This window comes from Mchenga conophoros, linkage group LG7, assembly GCF_057382185.1.
Source record: "Mchenga conophoros isolate Kocher_MC1m ecotype Shallow Benthic linkage group LG7, M_conophoros_male_GT1.1, whole genome shotgun sequence".
In the NCBI taxonomy this organism is placed as follows: Eukaryota; Metazoa; Chordata; class Actinopteri; order Cichliformes; family Cichlidae; genus Mchenga; species Mchenga conophoros.
In genome coordinates this window covers 49109782-49125802 of record NC_140532.1, presented here as the reverse complement: position 1 = coordinate 49125802, position 16021 = coordinate 49109782, and the positions used below count along the sequence as shown (strand labels likewise).

General features: G+C 40.3%; 1 protein-coding gene across 1 annotated transcript in view; it reads left to right on the top strand.

Moving 5' to 3' along the window:
- The window catches only part of hcn1 (hyperpolarization activated cyclic nucleotide-gated potassium channel 1), a 71121-nt gene that overhangs the window by 24129 nt on the left and 30971 nt on the right, over positions 1-16021 (top strand). Inside the window, exon 3 of the mRNA XM_085279857.1 lies at positions 8065-8226. Coding sequence (XP_085135983.1) covers positions 8065-8226 — 162 coding nt within the window. The remainder of the gene's footprint in view (positions 1-8064; positions 8227-16021) is intronic.

Here is a 16021-nt window from a genome sequence, read left to right as displayed (position 1 = left end):
GCATGAGGAGCATAACGATCCCTTGATTGTTTAAAGGCAAGCACCGACACTCATTGCAGACATCCTGTAATGATGCTTTGTGTGCAAATTAATTGATTACTAACTACTGAGGCATTAGGGTTTCACTTCCCAAGAGCTAATGTTGCGGTGGATCAACTTAGCGAAGCACCCTTCATCCATCTGTCATGATGACGTGCTCATGTGCTGAAATCCAGCTGTTTATGTGAATCTAAGCACATACATGGAGGAACCACTATGGCGGTAAACAAATCCATGGCTACAGTATGGACAGGACTATATGTAGCATGTCAGCTGTAGTCATGCAGTCAAGAGATATGTGGAACTAGTTAGTATGATGCTGCTCCACTGCTAGTCAGATGAGTAATTATAACATCAGACTGCCCTCAAGGGTGTATGCATTCACTCTTCCATTTCCTGATTTCCTCTTTTATGTTTTTCTCTTCCTAAAACAATCATCCCGAAAAGACACACACTGTTAATGCCATCATATTTTTTTAACCAAGCTTCAGCTGCAACTTTGATTATGACGATTAAAAAGAAATATATAAAAATCAGTCTAAAATTGCATCACCAGGCAATCTCCACCCCTCCATCCCCAAGTGTATCGGGACGGGTGTGACCTCGATGCACACTGTGATACCGTCCATCTTGCTGATATTTACATGAGCACAGCGGGTCACCCTGTGCAATCCAGTCAAATCCCTCCTGCTCTCACATGAGCACTAATCTTCCCTGACTACCTTCTTAGTACAACCACAACTCAGACTACAGCACTCTCTCTGTCTCTCTTTCACTGCGCTGCTGTGACATTTGCACAAAGGAAAAACTTGCAGTCCTCTTTCTTTCTTTCTTTTTCAGTCTAGCCTTTATTAATGCAGATCTACGGAGATGCTCAGATTGTCTTGACTAAATTAGATTTTTTCTTAAAAGTCTGATCTGTCAATTCAGATATTTCTATTTTCACTGCTTTCAGGAACTATATTTGACTGCACAATCATTTTGTAGTTTCTCCTTTAAAAAAAGTTTATTTTTTCTGAAGCAATAAAACAATTTAATAAAATTAAGCCCGCCCACGTTCTTGTATAACAGTGTTAAAAAAACCATAAATGAATCGCAGTAAACCCTACTTTATGCTGTGCACATACATACAGAGGATATGAGGTTTAAATGCTCCTCTACTGAGCTTCTTCTTTCATTGCTGCATTGTGCGCTTTCATTTCTGGAGAGTTGCTCCTTGGGATAATTTGAATGAGAAAAAGTCCTGGTCAATGTCAAAACAGAGTAATACTATGTCAGCATTAGTATTTTCTTCTTTTATTTCTGGCCTGGGATTGTTGTGTGAAAGATGCACGCTTCTCTGTCAGCTCATTGTCCGCTCACAGCTCGTTTTTCTTTTTCTTTTTTCCTTCTTCCCTCCCTCAGCCTTACTTCGTAATGATGATTCCTATAATGATGCAGTGAAACTGTCAACAGACTTGCATAACCGAACAGATGACGTTAAAAATGGGTCATGTGGGAAAACGGTTATTCTTGAGGGCACTAACATGTTTTGGACAATATGTCCACACATGCCTCTTTCACTTCCCAGCAATTTTCTCATTGCACCGAGTGCACTGAGTTATAAATGCACTGGTGCTGCTGTCCGAGCTATAAGTACTGCTTGTGTTTGTGTACATGATTTATTAGACCTGAGCTGATGTTATTTTGTTACCACTGCTCAGGTTACAGGTACAAATCAATAGAACATTCATCCATAAATACATTTACTTGTTGTCCTAATGCACCATACCTGTCCTGCGCAGAGCAGGCTAATATAAGCCCTGCAGGAAATTTCTAGAAGAATGCGCATGCATTAACTGCATACGTGAATCCCTACAGACTCTGGGACTGATGTCTATATAATTACAGTAAAAAAAAGGCTTAGCACACAGAGTGGATCACCAATGCTGTCCACGCAGAGAAGATCATAAATTTGATCCCTGCGGGTCTGTGAGCTTCTGCCCCGGAGGACGCTGCCTCTGCCAATGCATCTGTGAATGGTAGAGCGCAGATTAAGGCAGAACAGAAGTGTTAAGGTTATCACGCTCACACGACCAAAATAGACGCAGAGCGGGTGAGACAGCGGGCAAAGTAGCTCGGCTTGCGGTGAAGTGTGATGTGCTTAGTGGAAGAACAAGAGAATAATGCTGACGGACACAGAAACGCTGGAAAGCAGAGCAGATGATCAGCAGCGTTCCCGTGAGGAAGATCTCCTTGGACTGAAAGATGTGATCGACAAGTTCCGAGGGGAAGAGTTGTCTAGTTAAATGTGTCCACTGATTGGCTGGTAGTTAAGCTGCGAGGTGAGGAAGAGCATCAGGATCTTCTGCGATATCACACATCCAGTTTGAGCCCTTCGCTTTCACACATTCACTGGTGATATTTGAGGCACGTTAGCAGTTGTATTTGATGCTCAGAAATTTGCATCTGCTGAGGTCATGAGGGTACATTCAAGCATTGGTAGATGAAATATGTTGCAGAAATCATATCAGAGTGGGTGCACAGGAATAAAAAGAGAACATTTGTGATTCCAGAAGAGGAAAAAATATCAGTGGCCTGTTCAAATTGGAGACAATTCTGATTCACGGTGTCACTGTTTTAGCTGCAAACGTCTGCGTGTGCAGTTATTACTGCAGTTCTGCTCTAAAATCATACAGTTCAATATGATTCTTGAGACTTGTTTTTATGTGAAACACTTCGGCTTCTCTAAGTGTGTCAGGGCCTGTGTGGGATGAGTCCGTATGGTGAAAATATTTTGTTTTCATAACAACTAAATCGATATCTGGAAGAGTAACTGAGGCTGTGATTTTTTTTTAATAATCTTTTGTCTATTGTCTTTACTGATAGCTTAGAGATGAACTGCATGCATCAGTTGGAAATAACAACTACTTAAACAACCTACCAGGTTATTTGGTGAATTTCTATTTAATGCTACTTTTTACCTTCAACAGTTTATATAAATTTTACTGATAATGCTGCTATTTTTTTAGTTTTAAATGCATGCATGAGAGCCTGCGATGAAGAAGCAATGATGGTTTAGGGGGTCCTTTACTATATTAATAGATCATCGCTTGTTTTCTGCCTGTGTTAAGATCCTATTGATCACTATGTGGCTCTTAATTAAGTCTCTGTCTCCTAATTACTGCTGGGCCTCATTACCTAAATGTTCCTCTGCATTGAGATTCAGAGCTTTTTATGCAGCCTATGTACTTGCACGCATGATTTGGCAAGAACCAAGTTACAAGCACAACATTGCTAGAAAGGCTTTTCCTCTCCTCTTACACAGTATCCCAGTCTGTATGATAAGCAGATCTGCTGACTGATTAGCGTCCCAGCACATACAGTATGTTGCCTGAAGCTCTGAAATAATGCCAGCTCTGTTTATATTTATTTATTGCTGAACTATACTTACACCAATGTGATTACACATTGCACATTTCAGTGATGGGATTTATGATTACTTCCAGCAGGCTGCTTTTCTTTCAGAAAGAGACAGACCGGCATTGAAATGGTTTTTTTGCCATAGAAAATATAGAATGTTGCTCATTTAGCCTTACATGCTGTTGCCTTTTTTTAAGTAGACCAAGTACAGCGGGCAAAAGCTTTTTAGCCTTCAGAGGAGGAAAGGCAGTAAAAGAAAACAGGAAACTTGCAAATTCCCAGTGAATTCTCATTACGTCCCGGTATGATTTTTTAGAATCCAAGTTCAACTGTAATTTCGTGATTAAGCAAAACCAAAAGAGAGCCAGCAGGAGATTTACAAGATGATGCTAAGCAGGAGAATTCCAGATTTTCCTGGAAGCAGTTTTGTTATCCTTCAATCTAATAGCCAGTGGTGGATTTAATCTCCTCAAATTAGTCCCATGCTAATCCTCGCTAACCTCAAACAGAGGTCACTCATGTCCAATTTGAAGATGCATAAAGAACAGTTTGTAATTGCGTGTTTCAGGCCCACAGCTTGATGCTTGGTGATGAGTAATTCTCTTGCATGCTCTCTTCTCTGTGCATAGGATTCAAAATGTCTGCCTACAGTGCATACATCCACCAGACAGCTCGCAGTTGTATAAGCAAAAACTCTTCGTGCCATACCTTGTGGGCAACATTGATTTGAATTTTAATCCCTGCAGTATTATGTATCAGCATGCTGCTTTACATAAAAATATACCTGCAAAGTTTCAAAATGTTCTCTGCTCTGTTCTAACAACCCATCAAAAGGATGCGGAAAGACCAAGTGCATGAGCGACCTACTGGCTTGACAGAGCTAGCGTGTGACTTTCTATCACTATCATATCAAATCTTGGCTGTTTTTCTCCAATGTATTACAGGATTATGCTGACCTATGCCCTAATTCCCAGTCAAATTTGAGCTTGATGCATTTAATTCCAAGCCTATATTTTGCCAAAGCCAAACAAGAGCATTGGATATGCTTTTGGCTCTGTGTCAGCTCTACCTTTCCTGTGCACGAGGTTTATGAAAACGTTATAGTTGCTCAAAATGAACTCGGATCTGTCATATGACAGATTTGAGTCTAAATTTGGTTTCAAATGTTTATCTCAGAGCGATTCACTGCCACCGAACTGCAAAAACTGTCTTAAACCACAGAATAAACTTTATATTAATGTTGCTATTGGAGCAACATTTTTCAAACATTTTACATTCAGTTAAATTTTATTTATATAGTGCCAAATCAGAACTTTAGATTGTAAGGTAAAGACCCTACAATAATGGAGGGAAAACATGAACAATCAGAGGACACCTTATGAGCAGCCACTTGGCGGAAGTGGGAAAAAAAAACCTCTCTTTTAACAGGAAAAAACCTCTAGCAGGGCAAGACACAAACAAAATAGAAATAAATGGCCAGTACTGAAAACAAACCTACACTATAGGCTTCGAGTCTTTGTGAAAACAGACTTATCTCTTAAATGGCAGACACTGAGCCTTGAGCTAACAATCTGTAACCACTCTGCACTGGCTGATTTATAAAAATTAAGAAGAAATTTAGACTTTTTAAATGCTGGTCTGACAAAAGTTGAAGCATTTTTAAAGAGTTTAGTAAAAGGATCAATTTGCTTCTTGCCACAATGATAAACGATTGCATAGTACATTTTATAACTCGTGCCATACAGTAAAGTCCTCAGCAGTAGTCACTTTTTTATTTATTTGACCAGCTGTTCAGCTGTTGTCAGAACTCTGTTGCTTTTATTTTTAGATCTGGATTGATTTCCCTTACAGTAAACGTTGAACAGAACACAGGCATATATTAATCATTCCTCTCCATCAGCGGGATGCTCAGACACACTGCTGACTGCACGAAACAGAACGTTGCTGATGGGTGATCGAGTAGGTGCATATTAGCAAATTGAAGCGCATGGTTCTTAGTTGTGACACATATCCTGAGCAAGGGGCCGGCTGTGTGCTACATGAAAGCTTTGCAAGTTGTGTGTTTTCTTTGTCTGCTTGAGTCAAACAGATGTAAATTCGGACCTACACTCTCCGCATTCCTTCCTTTGCCCAATTTGATACAATTCATGTTTTCTTAGAAGCCTTACAGTGAGATAAAACAACAGATTACCACAAAAAAAAGAAAGAAAGAGGCTGTCTAACACAGTTAATTCTCAAAAGAGAAGTTGGATGATCGAGTATGTGCAAATGCTTTCTTTTAATTATGAGAAACACTCTGTAAAGGCAATATGGAGACATTGTGTTTGTATTAGCAGAGTGCGCTTCAGTGAACCATCTCACACAGTTCAAATTTATCCTTACATATCTGCACATCACAGTGAAGGTTATCCTTTGTAATCTGGTGACCTGACCAGCGATCTACACCTGCAGCCTCTTCTTTAAAACCCTATTTGAAAAAAACAAAACAAAAAAACCCCACTCCTGCCTTGTGGCTACCTCCTGCTGCTTGCAGGCTTTTCAAAGTGATGCCGCTGCAATGCAAACCCAAATAAACTCCACATTGTGTTAATGAGCATCTACATCATTTCCTCTCTAGCCTCTCTGACTCAGCGTGACCCAAAGGTCACAGAGGCTTCCCAGCAAAGTGAGACTGTCCCTGGGAATTTGTGAGACCTCCCTGTAACCCTCGCGCGTCATAGAAATGTACCCAAAAAACTTCATCCTTATTTTTCACTCTTTTGCTTATGTATTAACTGAAAAAAGAAAGTGGAGACAGAGTGATCAGCCTTTTCCTATTTCTGCCTATGAGTCATTTGCAATTCAAACAGGGCCCACTACTTCCTGTTTTCTAGTCTTGTTGCAATCCTTCAGGAGCATGCACCTCCAGAAATAGATACCTTTATCACTTCACGGCTACCTTATGCTCTGTCGCTTTCCTTATTATGTCATCAGGCTATATGTAAATATGCATGCGCACATAACAGAGGGAGAGCGAATTCTGCTAAAATAAGAGTACAGATATAGGCAGCAGAAGAGACACTGGGTGCACTGAGACAGCCGTCCTGTAAGCTAGTGGCTAATTTTAGCCTTTCATGGCAGTGCACTATATCTCCCCATGGATGAGTTGAACCATAGAGGGATCTGAGCACCAGCTCAGCCTCTTGTTCTCTCCTCTGTTCTATGTGCGGACACTGTCCTTTATTCAGAAAGGTTACAGGGCAGTCACAATAGACCGGGGTGGAGAGAGGAAGATTAAAAGAGCCTCTAAAACACCTGGGGTTTGGTGGTGGTGGGGGTTTAACAGATGATTTTGCATACAAATGGCAAAACTGGTTCATATCAGCACAGCCTGAAGTCCATGCTCTTGCAGATCTTATTTGGGCTTATTTGGAACTAAATTATATGCAGTAGTAGTAGTGTTTTTGTTAGTGTTTAGGTGCACACAAGGACAGAAAAAGACCATAAAGGACCAAGGTTTTAGATATAGAGATAAAGATACTGGTGTGTGTTGTACATATATGTTTACTTACCTGAAAATCCTTGATTTCTTGTATTATATACAAATGTAAACATTTGTCAGTAAAAGGAAACCCCCGAAACAAAAAGTTCATCAGTTCTCATTTAAAAAACAAGCGAAGCGACTATATGTATAATAGGTAGAACAGGTAATGTATGGGGAATGGAAAGACATGAACTTAAAATAGATGGTAATTACCTGAAATGTCTCAATTCAACAAACTGGCGAATGGGGCAGGTTTATTATGCAAAACGAACCAGGGGGCTGGCGGGAGGAGAGATTGAGCTTCGGTGTGAGGAAGATTATGGAATAACTAACCTGGAAATAAGTAATGGGTTTCTGATGCTAATGAGAAACTCTGAATTAAAGCCACAGCCAACCAGGCGTGAGTCAATTCTCTTCGGCCAGATCCGACGTAAATGAAACCGCTTTGCGCCGCAGACATGCTTACTCACCCCGCTGATGACTTTCTATTCTGAAACTTTCGGGCTCTGATTAAACAGCCACACCAGCACCGACACCTTTTCCAGCTCACAGCATTGAAACACACTTACGGGCTAATTATTCCAGAAGTTTGCACTTCCCCTCATCATTCACTTCACTTGCTCTGTGCTACCTACTCTAGCTCTATGTGTCTCCTCTATTGGTCAGGTTATTTTTTTTGGAAAGCAGCCGTGTTCAGTTATGAGCAGCTCAACATCTGTGAGTGCAGAGATACATGCGCACACACGCGTGCAGGCACACACAGACGCTGAGGCACCCAAACACTTTGGAGGACAGACAGGCACACTGTGCCCTCAGCTTCAAAGGTGACTTTGTACTTTTGTGAGCGTTTTAAGTATTTTTAATCTTTTTTTTTAATCTTTTTGTGTCCCTGAAATACCAGTGCATCCAACGTTTGAGACTCTTACAGATCTAAATCTGGGCCGCTGTGTCTGTGTTGCTTACTGAAGTTTATATTTCTTCATAATGCCGTGCTTGCATTTGGCTTACGAATGTCAGAATTTGAATAAATGCTTTCGCACAACCAAGCAGATGCTGATGAGGTCTCTATCTCTCCTTTCTTCTGTCTTTCTCTTTGGCAGATTTTCCATATGACCTATGACCTGGCTAGTGCAGTGGTAAGAATATTTAATTTGATAGGTATGATGCTGCTTCTGTGTCACTGGGATGGCTGTCTGCAGTATCTGGTGCCTCTGCTCCAAGACTTCCCCCCTGACTGCTGGGTGTCCCTAAACGGTATGGTTGTAAGTATTACACACTCTTCTCTTTTGTTTGTTATTTTTGGATTTTTACTGTATAAAAGCTGTACAGCAGACTCGCTTTTTAACACCTGCCACATGTCAAGCCTATGGAAACAATCTCATTCCTATACAGCAGTTTTCTAAATCTTATTTTTTAATCAAAACCATAAATGAACAGATGTGATCAGATGTAGCCAGCTAACAATTTAAAAGTGCAGGGGTTTGTTGAAAGGGCCTTTTCTCGTAGCACTGAAATGTGTCCACCTTGTTTTCCCCCGTTAAAATACACTTGCTACATCATGCTAATACCACACCTGTACATGGCCCACAAAAATAGATAGCACTCTGTTTTATTATGTATGTAAACAACATGAGGACAGAGACACAAATATATTTTTGCAGATTTTTGTAGCACAGCTCTAGTTAGTCCTAAAATTACATTAGATTGTAACAGAGAGAGATTATAGAAATAAAGCAAAACATTGTTAAAAAAATGGGCAGCAAAGCGAAACATTAGTCTTTTTTGACAGTGATTTGGCCTCTTTGGTATTTCTTTAAATTACCACCCATAGACTTTATAAACAGTCATGTGAAAAATAAAGTTTTCACAGTCCTGTGAAAACCTCAGCACACCTTTACTGCTTCACTAGGTAAGTAAACTCCACAGGCCTCAGTTAGCATGGTAAAAGTTGCCAGGAGGAAGCTTCTTGTCTCTAAAAAGAACACGGCAGTATGGCTTAGGTTTGCAAAGCTTCATCTTATCAAGACAAGGTGAAAGATGTTTGATAATGCACAGCGCCATATTTGTTGTAAAGCCAAACACAGCACATCAGCTCAAACACCTCATACCAATTGTCAGGCACGGTGCTGAAAGGGTGATGGTTTGGGCTTATTTTGCAGCTACAGGACCTGGGTATCCTCCAGTCACTGAGTTGACTGTGAAGTCCTTTGTATACCAAAAGTATTCTAGAGTCAGATGTGATGCCATCTGTCCATGCAAAGCACCAACTACAACAGAATGGCTGAAAAAGAAAGGATTCAAGGTATTGCAATAGCTTGAAGTCTAGACTTCAAGCTATTGCAATACCTTGAATAAGGTGTTTTTTTTAAGTCCACCCTTAAAACTCACCTGTTTAAAATTGCTTATGTTTAAACCTCTGCATGCTTTTAACTTTTATCTGTTACTCTTATTATTGTGTATATTGTGTATTTGTTGTACAGTGTCCTTGGGTGCTCTGAAAGGTGCTATTTTTAAATGAAATGTATTATTAGTAGTAGTAGTAGTATTATTAATCGTCAGCTGGTGGTCTTTTCACAATGTCTGGTCATGTTATAGTTCCAAAATAGGTTCAAAGTGAAAGTTGCAGCAGTGGCATCTGTCACCTCAACATCATTGTTAGCCCTCCTAGTAATAGAAAGTTTCTCTTTGAGAATTAATATAACTATTATCCTATCACAATAACACAAAATATCTCATCTTAAGTGTCACTCAAACCCGCTTCCTCTTCCTTTTAAGTCTTTCTTATTAAGACCTATCCTACCCAGCTATTCAGCTTCAGATGAAAAGACGAGAATTTCTGTATTTGTCAGACTAATATCAGAGATAGGACAGGGACACTATATGTCATTGTAAGAGTCCTATGTGTTAAGATTACCATCCCACATATGAAATAGAAATTGGATGTACAAAACAGTAAATAACTAAAAAAGGTTGCTGTTTTTTTTTGTTTGTTTGCTTTTTAAATATCCCCAGTAATACTTGTCTCTGTATGTGGAAAATACTTTGTGTTCACTAACACGTGTTAAACATATTAGTTGTCATTGTTAAAAAACAAACGAATAAAAAAAGACACATGTATTTCATTTCTTCTTTGCAACGATCTGATCTGTATTTCTCACAGTCTGGTTATTGCCGTCATACTGCAACCAGTTTAAACCAGGGACAGGGAATACAGCAAGCATGGTTGCTGTATTTGTTTATGTTGCATAAACAAATACATGCAAACCTCAATGAACTGAAACAACGTCATTAAGGAGCATGGGCCAAATATCCTCCACAGCGATGCGAGAGACTAACAAAGCCATACGGAAACAATCACTTCAAGTTATTGCTGCACTTCAAGTGATTTTCGCAGCAATGAAAGCTTTCCTTTTCACGACTGTAAAAATGTGGCATAATGTTACACGTTACTTTGTGTATTACTGTTTTTTGTATTACTGATTGTGACTGTAAATGTAACAGTAGAGTGAGTGGTGATTGTGGAGTGTCTTGCGGCCCTAGGTGAAAATTCACAATATACACGCTGACGTAATCTTTCTAGTTACGTGTATCAGTGTATGAAAAATGTAAGCCAGTGTGTCCCCTGTGTACAGTAGAAAGCTGGACAACTGGACAGTGTCAACACAGCTTATGTTTGATTTCTTTGGGGACTGTCCCCTCGTTTGGACTTTTTCTGTATCTTTCATCTTCCCTCTTCTCCTCTTGAGTTGAGGTCAAGCGGACTGTGCTTGCCCGTTTTGGACTGCTGTGAGCGCGTGCAGACCTCCTGGATAATGCTGATTGTAAATACTCCCCCGCGGAGCTCTTTTGCCGTCTCCTCTCCCTCTTTCTGTGACAAACATTTCTGTGCTGCACGAGCGCACGAACTGTTTAGAGGCATCATACCGGAGGTGCAAATGTCAGCTTTTATAAACGTCACAGCTCTCATCTTTACTTGGAGGCAACGAGTTGCCCAAGTGCGTTTGATACCAGCTAGCATGTGTTATTCATCCAAACAGACATTATCCATCTCTGTTCGCACCAAAGGAATTTGCACTGATGTAATTTCCCACAGAACTGTCACAATTCATCCTTGTTAATGGTAACTACGGGCGAACATCTCCTCAGTAACCCAGATTCTTAAACTTCCTTTTAAACAGCAACACTCTGGGTTCATAATTACTTGTCGCTGTAAAACTTAATGATAAACATCTCCTTGCATGCACGCTGCGTGTTGCTGATCTTACTGAGAATAAAGCTGGTACATCCTCCTTCTATGCAAATCAATATCAAAGGGAGATGGTGTACAAGCCTAATTTGGTGCCCCCCGTGTGGCTATAGCTGCAGCCTGCAAAAATTGCCTCTAAAACAAATAAGGCATAAATCAGTGCTAGAAGCCTGTGGGTGAGCTGTTATGACACGAAACCCTTTCTCCAAGCTGTATTCACTTGTATGTAGCTAAAACATTGCAAAGATGGCTTTGTATGTTTGTTTTACACTTTCTCTGATGGGTTAGCTACTTGCTGGTGAATTGACACATCCTAAACTCTCTCAGGCAGCTTTCTTGATATTTCTTCAGGAATAGATATCCAGGCTTCTTGAAGCTCTTCTTTGGATATTAACTACCTTTTTGTTCTGTTCTCTGTTATGATGATCCCACACTGCTTCAGTAATGTCTGAGCTCTAGGGAGACCAATCCATCTTGTGTTTTCCCATCCTGATATGCTTTTATACTGTATCAGCACCGTGTTTGGGATCATTGTCTTTCTATAAATGAAGCCACTGTCAATCAGATGCTTTATGCATGATATTGCAAACAAGCTCAAAATCTGATGGTACTTTTCTGCATTAATTCCATCGCTTCCATCAGATCTCCAACACCACTGTTGTACCGCTCTCCTGACCTCCTCTTGCAGTCAGTCTCAGATGGCTTAACAAACAGAACAAATGGAAAAATCGCTTTAAAATGGCCATGCACAAATACTCAGGGAAAAAGCAGTTTTGGAGACAATAGGTCTCCAAAGCGTGGAGACCTATTGTCGAAGAGCACTTTTAAAGAAATAAATTATAAAGAAATAAAGGGGTCGTCTGAATTCTGCACAGTGCTGTATATTATTTACAAATATTCATACAAATTTGCAAATCTAGTTTGGGTCATCAAATATGTATTTGTCTGTAAGTAATGAGGGCAATTTTTATCCCGCTGAGCCGCTTACAGCTGAACCAAATTCATCTTGCCCTTTAAAAAAACATTAAGGAGCATATGAGTTCATCAGTGAGTGCCAGTATTATGTTTGCTTTTACATTTAACCAAAAGCAGGTGTCCTACACATGATAATTGTTACTCTTTGTCAAATTTCTAAACGACAAGGCTAAGAATGCTGAAATCTTAGAAGAGAAGGCTATGCACACTCCAATGACAGAAAGCCACAAAGAACGTGAAACTGTGGAAGTATATTTGGATTTAAGTTCAAAATTCATAATTTTCTGGATAGCTTTAAGATTTTTTTCTTCTCTGTTTTATGAGGGGGCGATCCTAAAAATAACTCGCAAAGAAAACCACGAGGCATTTTAGAGGTAAAATCTGTTTAAGCCAGTGGTACTGTAGATATCTGCACATGAGCATAGTGTTACTGATGGTGATGTGGCAGAATGGGCAATTTGCAGAATCTCTTCCCTGTGGATCTGTGCAGAAGTGCAAGCCTGTGCACTGACTGCTGTCTGGCAAATCCAAAGTGATAAGGCCAGCTCGCATATGGGATTCCTCTTCTCACACCATCGCAATGCATTAGCATTCACAAGTTGAAAATCAGGATAAGGTATCTTTTCCTCCGTTTGCTGTGTTTGCTGCAGGTATAAATAAACAATACAGTTAAACATTGTCATCAAGAGGTTTGTCTTTGTCTCTGTCCAAAAAAGGAGAGCTTTAAAGCCATATATTGCATCATATTTTTTTCTGTTGTTGGCTCCGTGCTTTCAGTCTCCAGCTGTGAGTAGAAGAGTGAGGGCAGCAAGGGCTGCAGATACTGCTGAGTGGTGCTGTGCACAGTCTAGGCCTGTTATCTTCCTGACTAATGGTCTGAGAGTAGCTTCTTACTCTTTAGAGGCTGCATTTACTTAATCACCAAACAAGATAATGCTGCTGTCACTATGTTGGCTCATGTTGGAAGGTGGTGGGCTGTGGTATTGGATAGGCTGTTGTACAGCTTAAAGATGCATGTGGTGGAGCATTTGTGAGTGTATGTGTGTGCCTACTGTTCCTGGCCAAGCTCATATCAAGAGAGAGACAGCAGTAGCCCTGCTGAGGGCTCCTGTCTCAGAGAGAGCTAGAGGCCAAAAGACAGGTGGATATACTGTAGGTAGACACAAGGGGGAAAAGGGAAAAAAGGACAGAAACGCCTGGCTAACCATGCACAACTGCCCTTCAGTATCAGTCACCCTTCCTGGCTCCTTTTATCCATGGACCACCCACTTCATTTCCTTCCATTTCTTCTCAATCTCCCTGAATGAGTCACTTTCAAAAGGCGGGCTCAGTCCTGAATTTATGAATTAATCAGATGTGTCACCCTCTTCCCTTCTTTCACATCACACTTCCCCTCAACATACACATTGGGCTTATGGAAGGAAAATGCAAGACTGCTTCAGTCCCTATGCGAACAGCTTGTTTTTGGATTCTTTTTTTGGCTCTCGTTGGTAATCATTTTTTGTTAGCTGAAAGAATTGTGTGCTATTTGTCAACTGATACAGTAGGATGGTTTAATCAAGCTTGTGTGAGGGTATTTGGACCACAGCTGCTGAGCTTTCAGAGGCTGTTGTGGGATCTTAAAAAATAAAGTTCTGTTGTGAGGAGAGCCTTGTGAGAAGACAAAGAAAAATCACCGTACCTCATTCATCGTAAAGATTGGGTGGAAAATCGCAAAAGCAAACATTTATAAATTGGAACTATCTTGATAATTGGTTAATAGTTCCCAGTTTAAGCAAGAATGCCAAATATTGCCAAGTTTCAGATATCCAAAGGCTTTTTTGTCTGTAACCTCTGAGAAGACTTCTGCCACGAAAATGTTAAAAAAGAAAGAAGAAAAGAAATGGCACGTGTACCACTGCCAGTCAGTAAAGTTGCACTTTAGATCCATGATTGTCCAGAATTGATCTTTGACCTATTAGATATAATAATCTGCTGCCTCTTCTTTCAGCTGCTGCCTCTAGGGGTCGCCACAGCAGACCCTCTCAGCTTATCACTTCATAATTTCATACTATTTGACTGTTATATACAATATGGTCATGATTAGCATTTGAATTGTGGCTTCACGGTTAAAAACATGTTTTTTTTCTTGCCACAGTGACCTTGACCCTTGACTACCACATATCTGATTGGTTGAGCTGAAGTTAAAGTTTGCCAAAATGCCAAAATATGAGGAAATTCCCTCAAACCTTTGAAGTGATTGTGCGTTTACAAGAAAGGAGCAAACAGAGTTACACACAGATGAATCTGAAGATATGTCTCGGGCCACATTACTGGTGCCAGTGCATAAAAAAACTTCTGTAGAGAGATGAAGTCCATTAGTACTGCTACAGGTGATGAACATAAAAGCTCACGAGACAATGACAACGCACACAGTGAGATACATCACTGGGCGCGCTTTTTTTGGCGTCGATGCAGGCCTGCACATCCCTTTACTCTGTCATCTGTGTTTAAAGGCCGCCGTGCCTTCTGTGCGCTCCCAGGGAGAACAGCTTGCAGTTTGATTATGCAATTGAAAAATGAATATTGCGCATTGCTTCTTTTTTTTTTGCCATTCAAGGACTGTTTGTTGGGTTTAGGGAGTTAATCAGTGATTAAATTAATCAGTTGAGGCAAATTTGCTCATTCACTTATTTTCTCTACAGACACGCACAGGCGCAAACAAAAAAAATAAAATGTTAAATAAAACTAAAACATATTTACAGGGCAACCAGATCTTGCTACACACTCTATTGAGTATAATTTGTGCTGCAGTGAAACTAAGTATCAGTGCAAATCTTTGGGAGTCCAGATGAAAAATAAGTTTAATTGCTGTCATTTGTCCTCGGACTGTTCTCTTTTTTTGCAAAATTGTGTTCTTTGCAGCAAGGCATTACATCCTGTTAGTCTCATAGTTTGTCAGTATCAACAACAACCAAAGCCTCTGGGTCGCACTGAACACGAGGATAATGGTGAATCATCAGCCGCCTTCCTGGTCACGTAGCCGGTTTCATCTTGAGAGAGAGGACTGCTGATTCTGTGACTAATTAATTAAAATGCAAGCAAGTGGTTAAAATGCACGAGCGTGCTGTCAAAACAACGAGCACAGTTAAATTATAGATACTTTGAAGTTGCTGGTGCTTAAACAATAGTGCGGAATTGGGATCGCTTTAATGTGTGTGGTAATGAAGTCTGAACCTGCGCTGCTGTTCTTACGGGGCTGCTGAAAGATGAATATGCAGTGTCTGATGTGTTTTCCTGCTAAAAAACAGAGCTTAATTATATTTAGAATAATGTTAGAGGAAATGAATACATTTGTTGTGTTGGCAAAATCTATATCAAGGGGGCTGTACATTGTGAACTATAGGAAAGCAACTAGAAACTGCTTTTTCTGCACTGAGAGTGAAATGACTCACTCTTCCCAAAGGAAGGCTGTACAGAACCAGCCCTGGAGATTTCTAGTTCTCATCACTCTTTATGCATTAGATAAAAGTGTGCATGTATCTGTCCTTTTGTGACCAACCTAATCAGACAAAAAAATGGGTGCTGAGCATGAGTGCCTGCTGTAATCATAGCGCACTGCCCCAGAGCTGTGACTCACATGCCGTGATGGCAGTCAAAATGCAAATTTAAGCAATCACACTGAGGAACAGCAGTGAGTGAAGAACAGCGAAGTGAAAAGCGGTGATGCTGTTGGTTTTGTTATGTTCGATAAAAAGCTCCTGTAAAGTCCACTTTGCAGACATCATTACCACAGTATCACTTCAGTGAGACAGCTCATGTTTGATATTATTTATCACAGCAGCAGAACATAATAG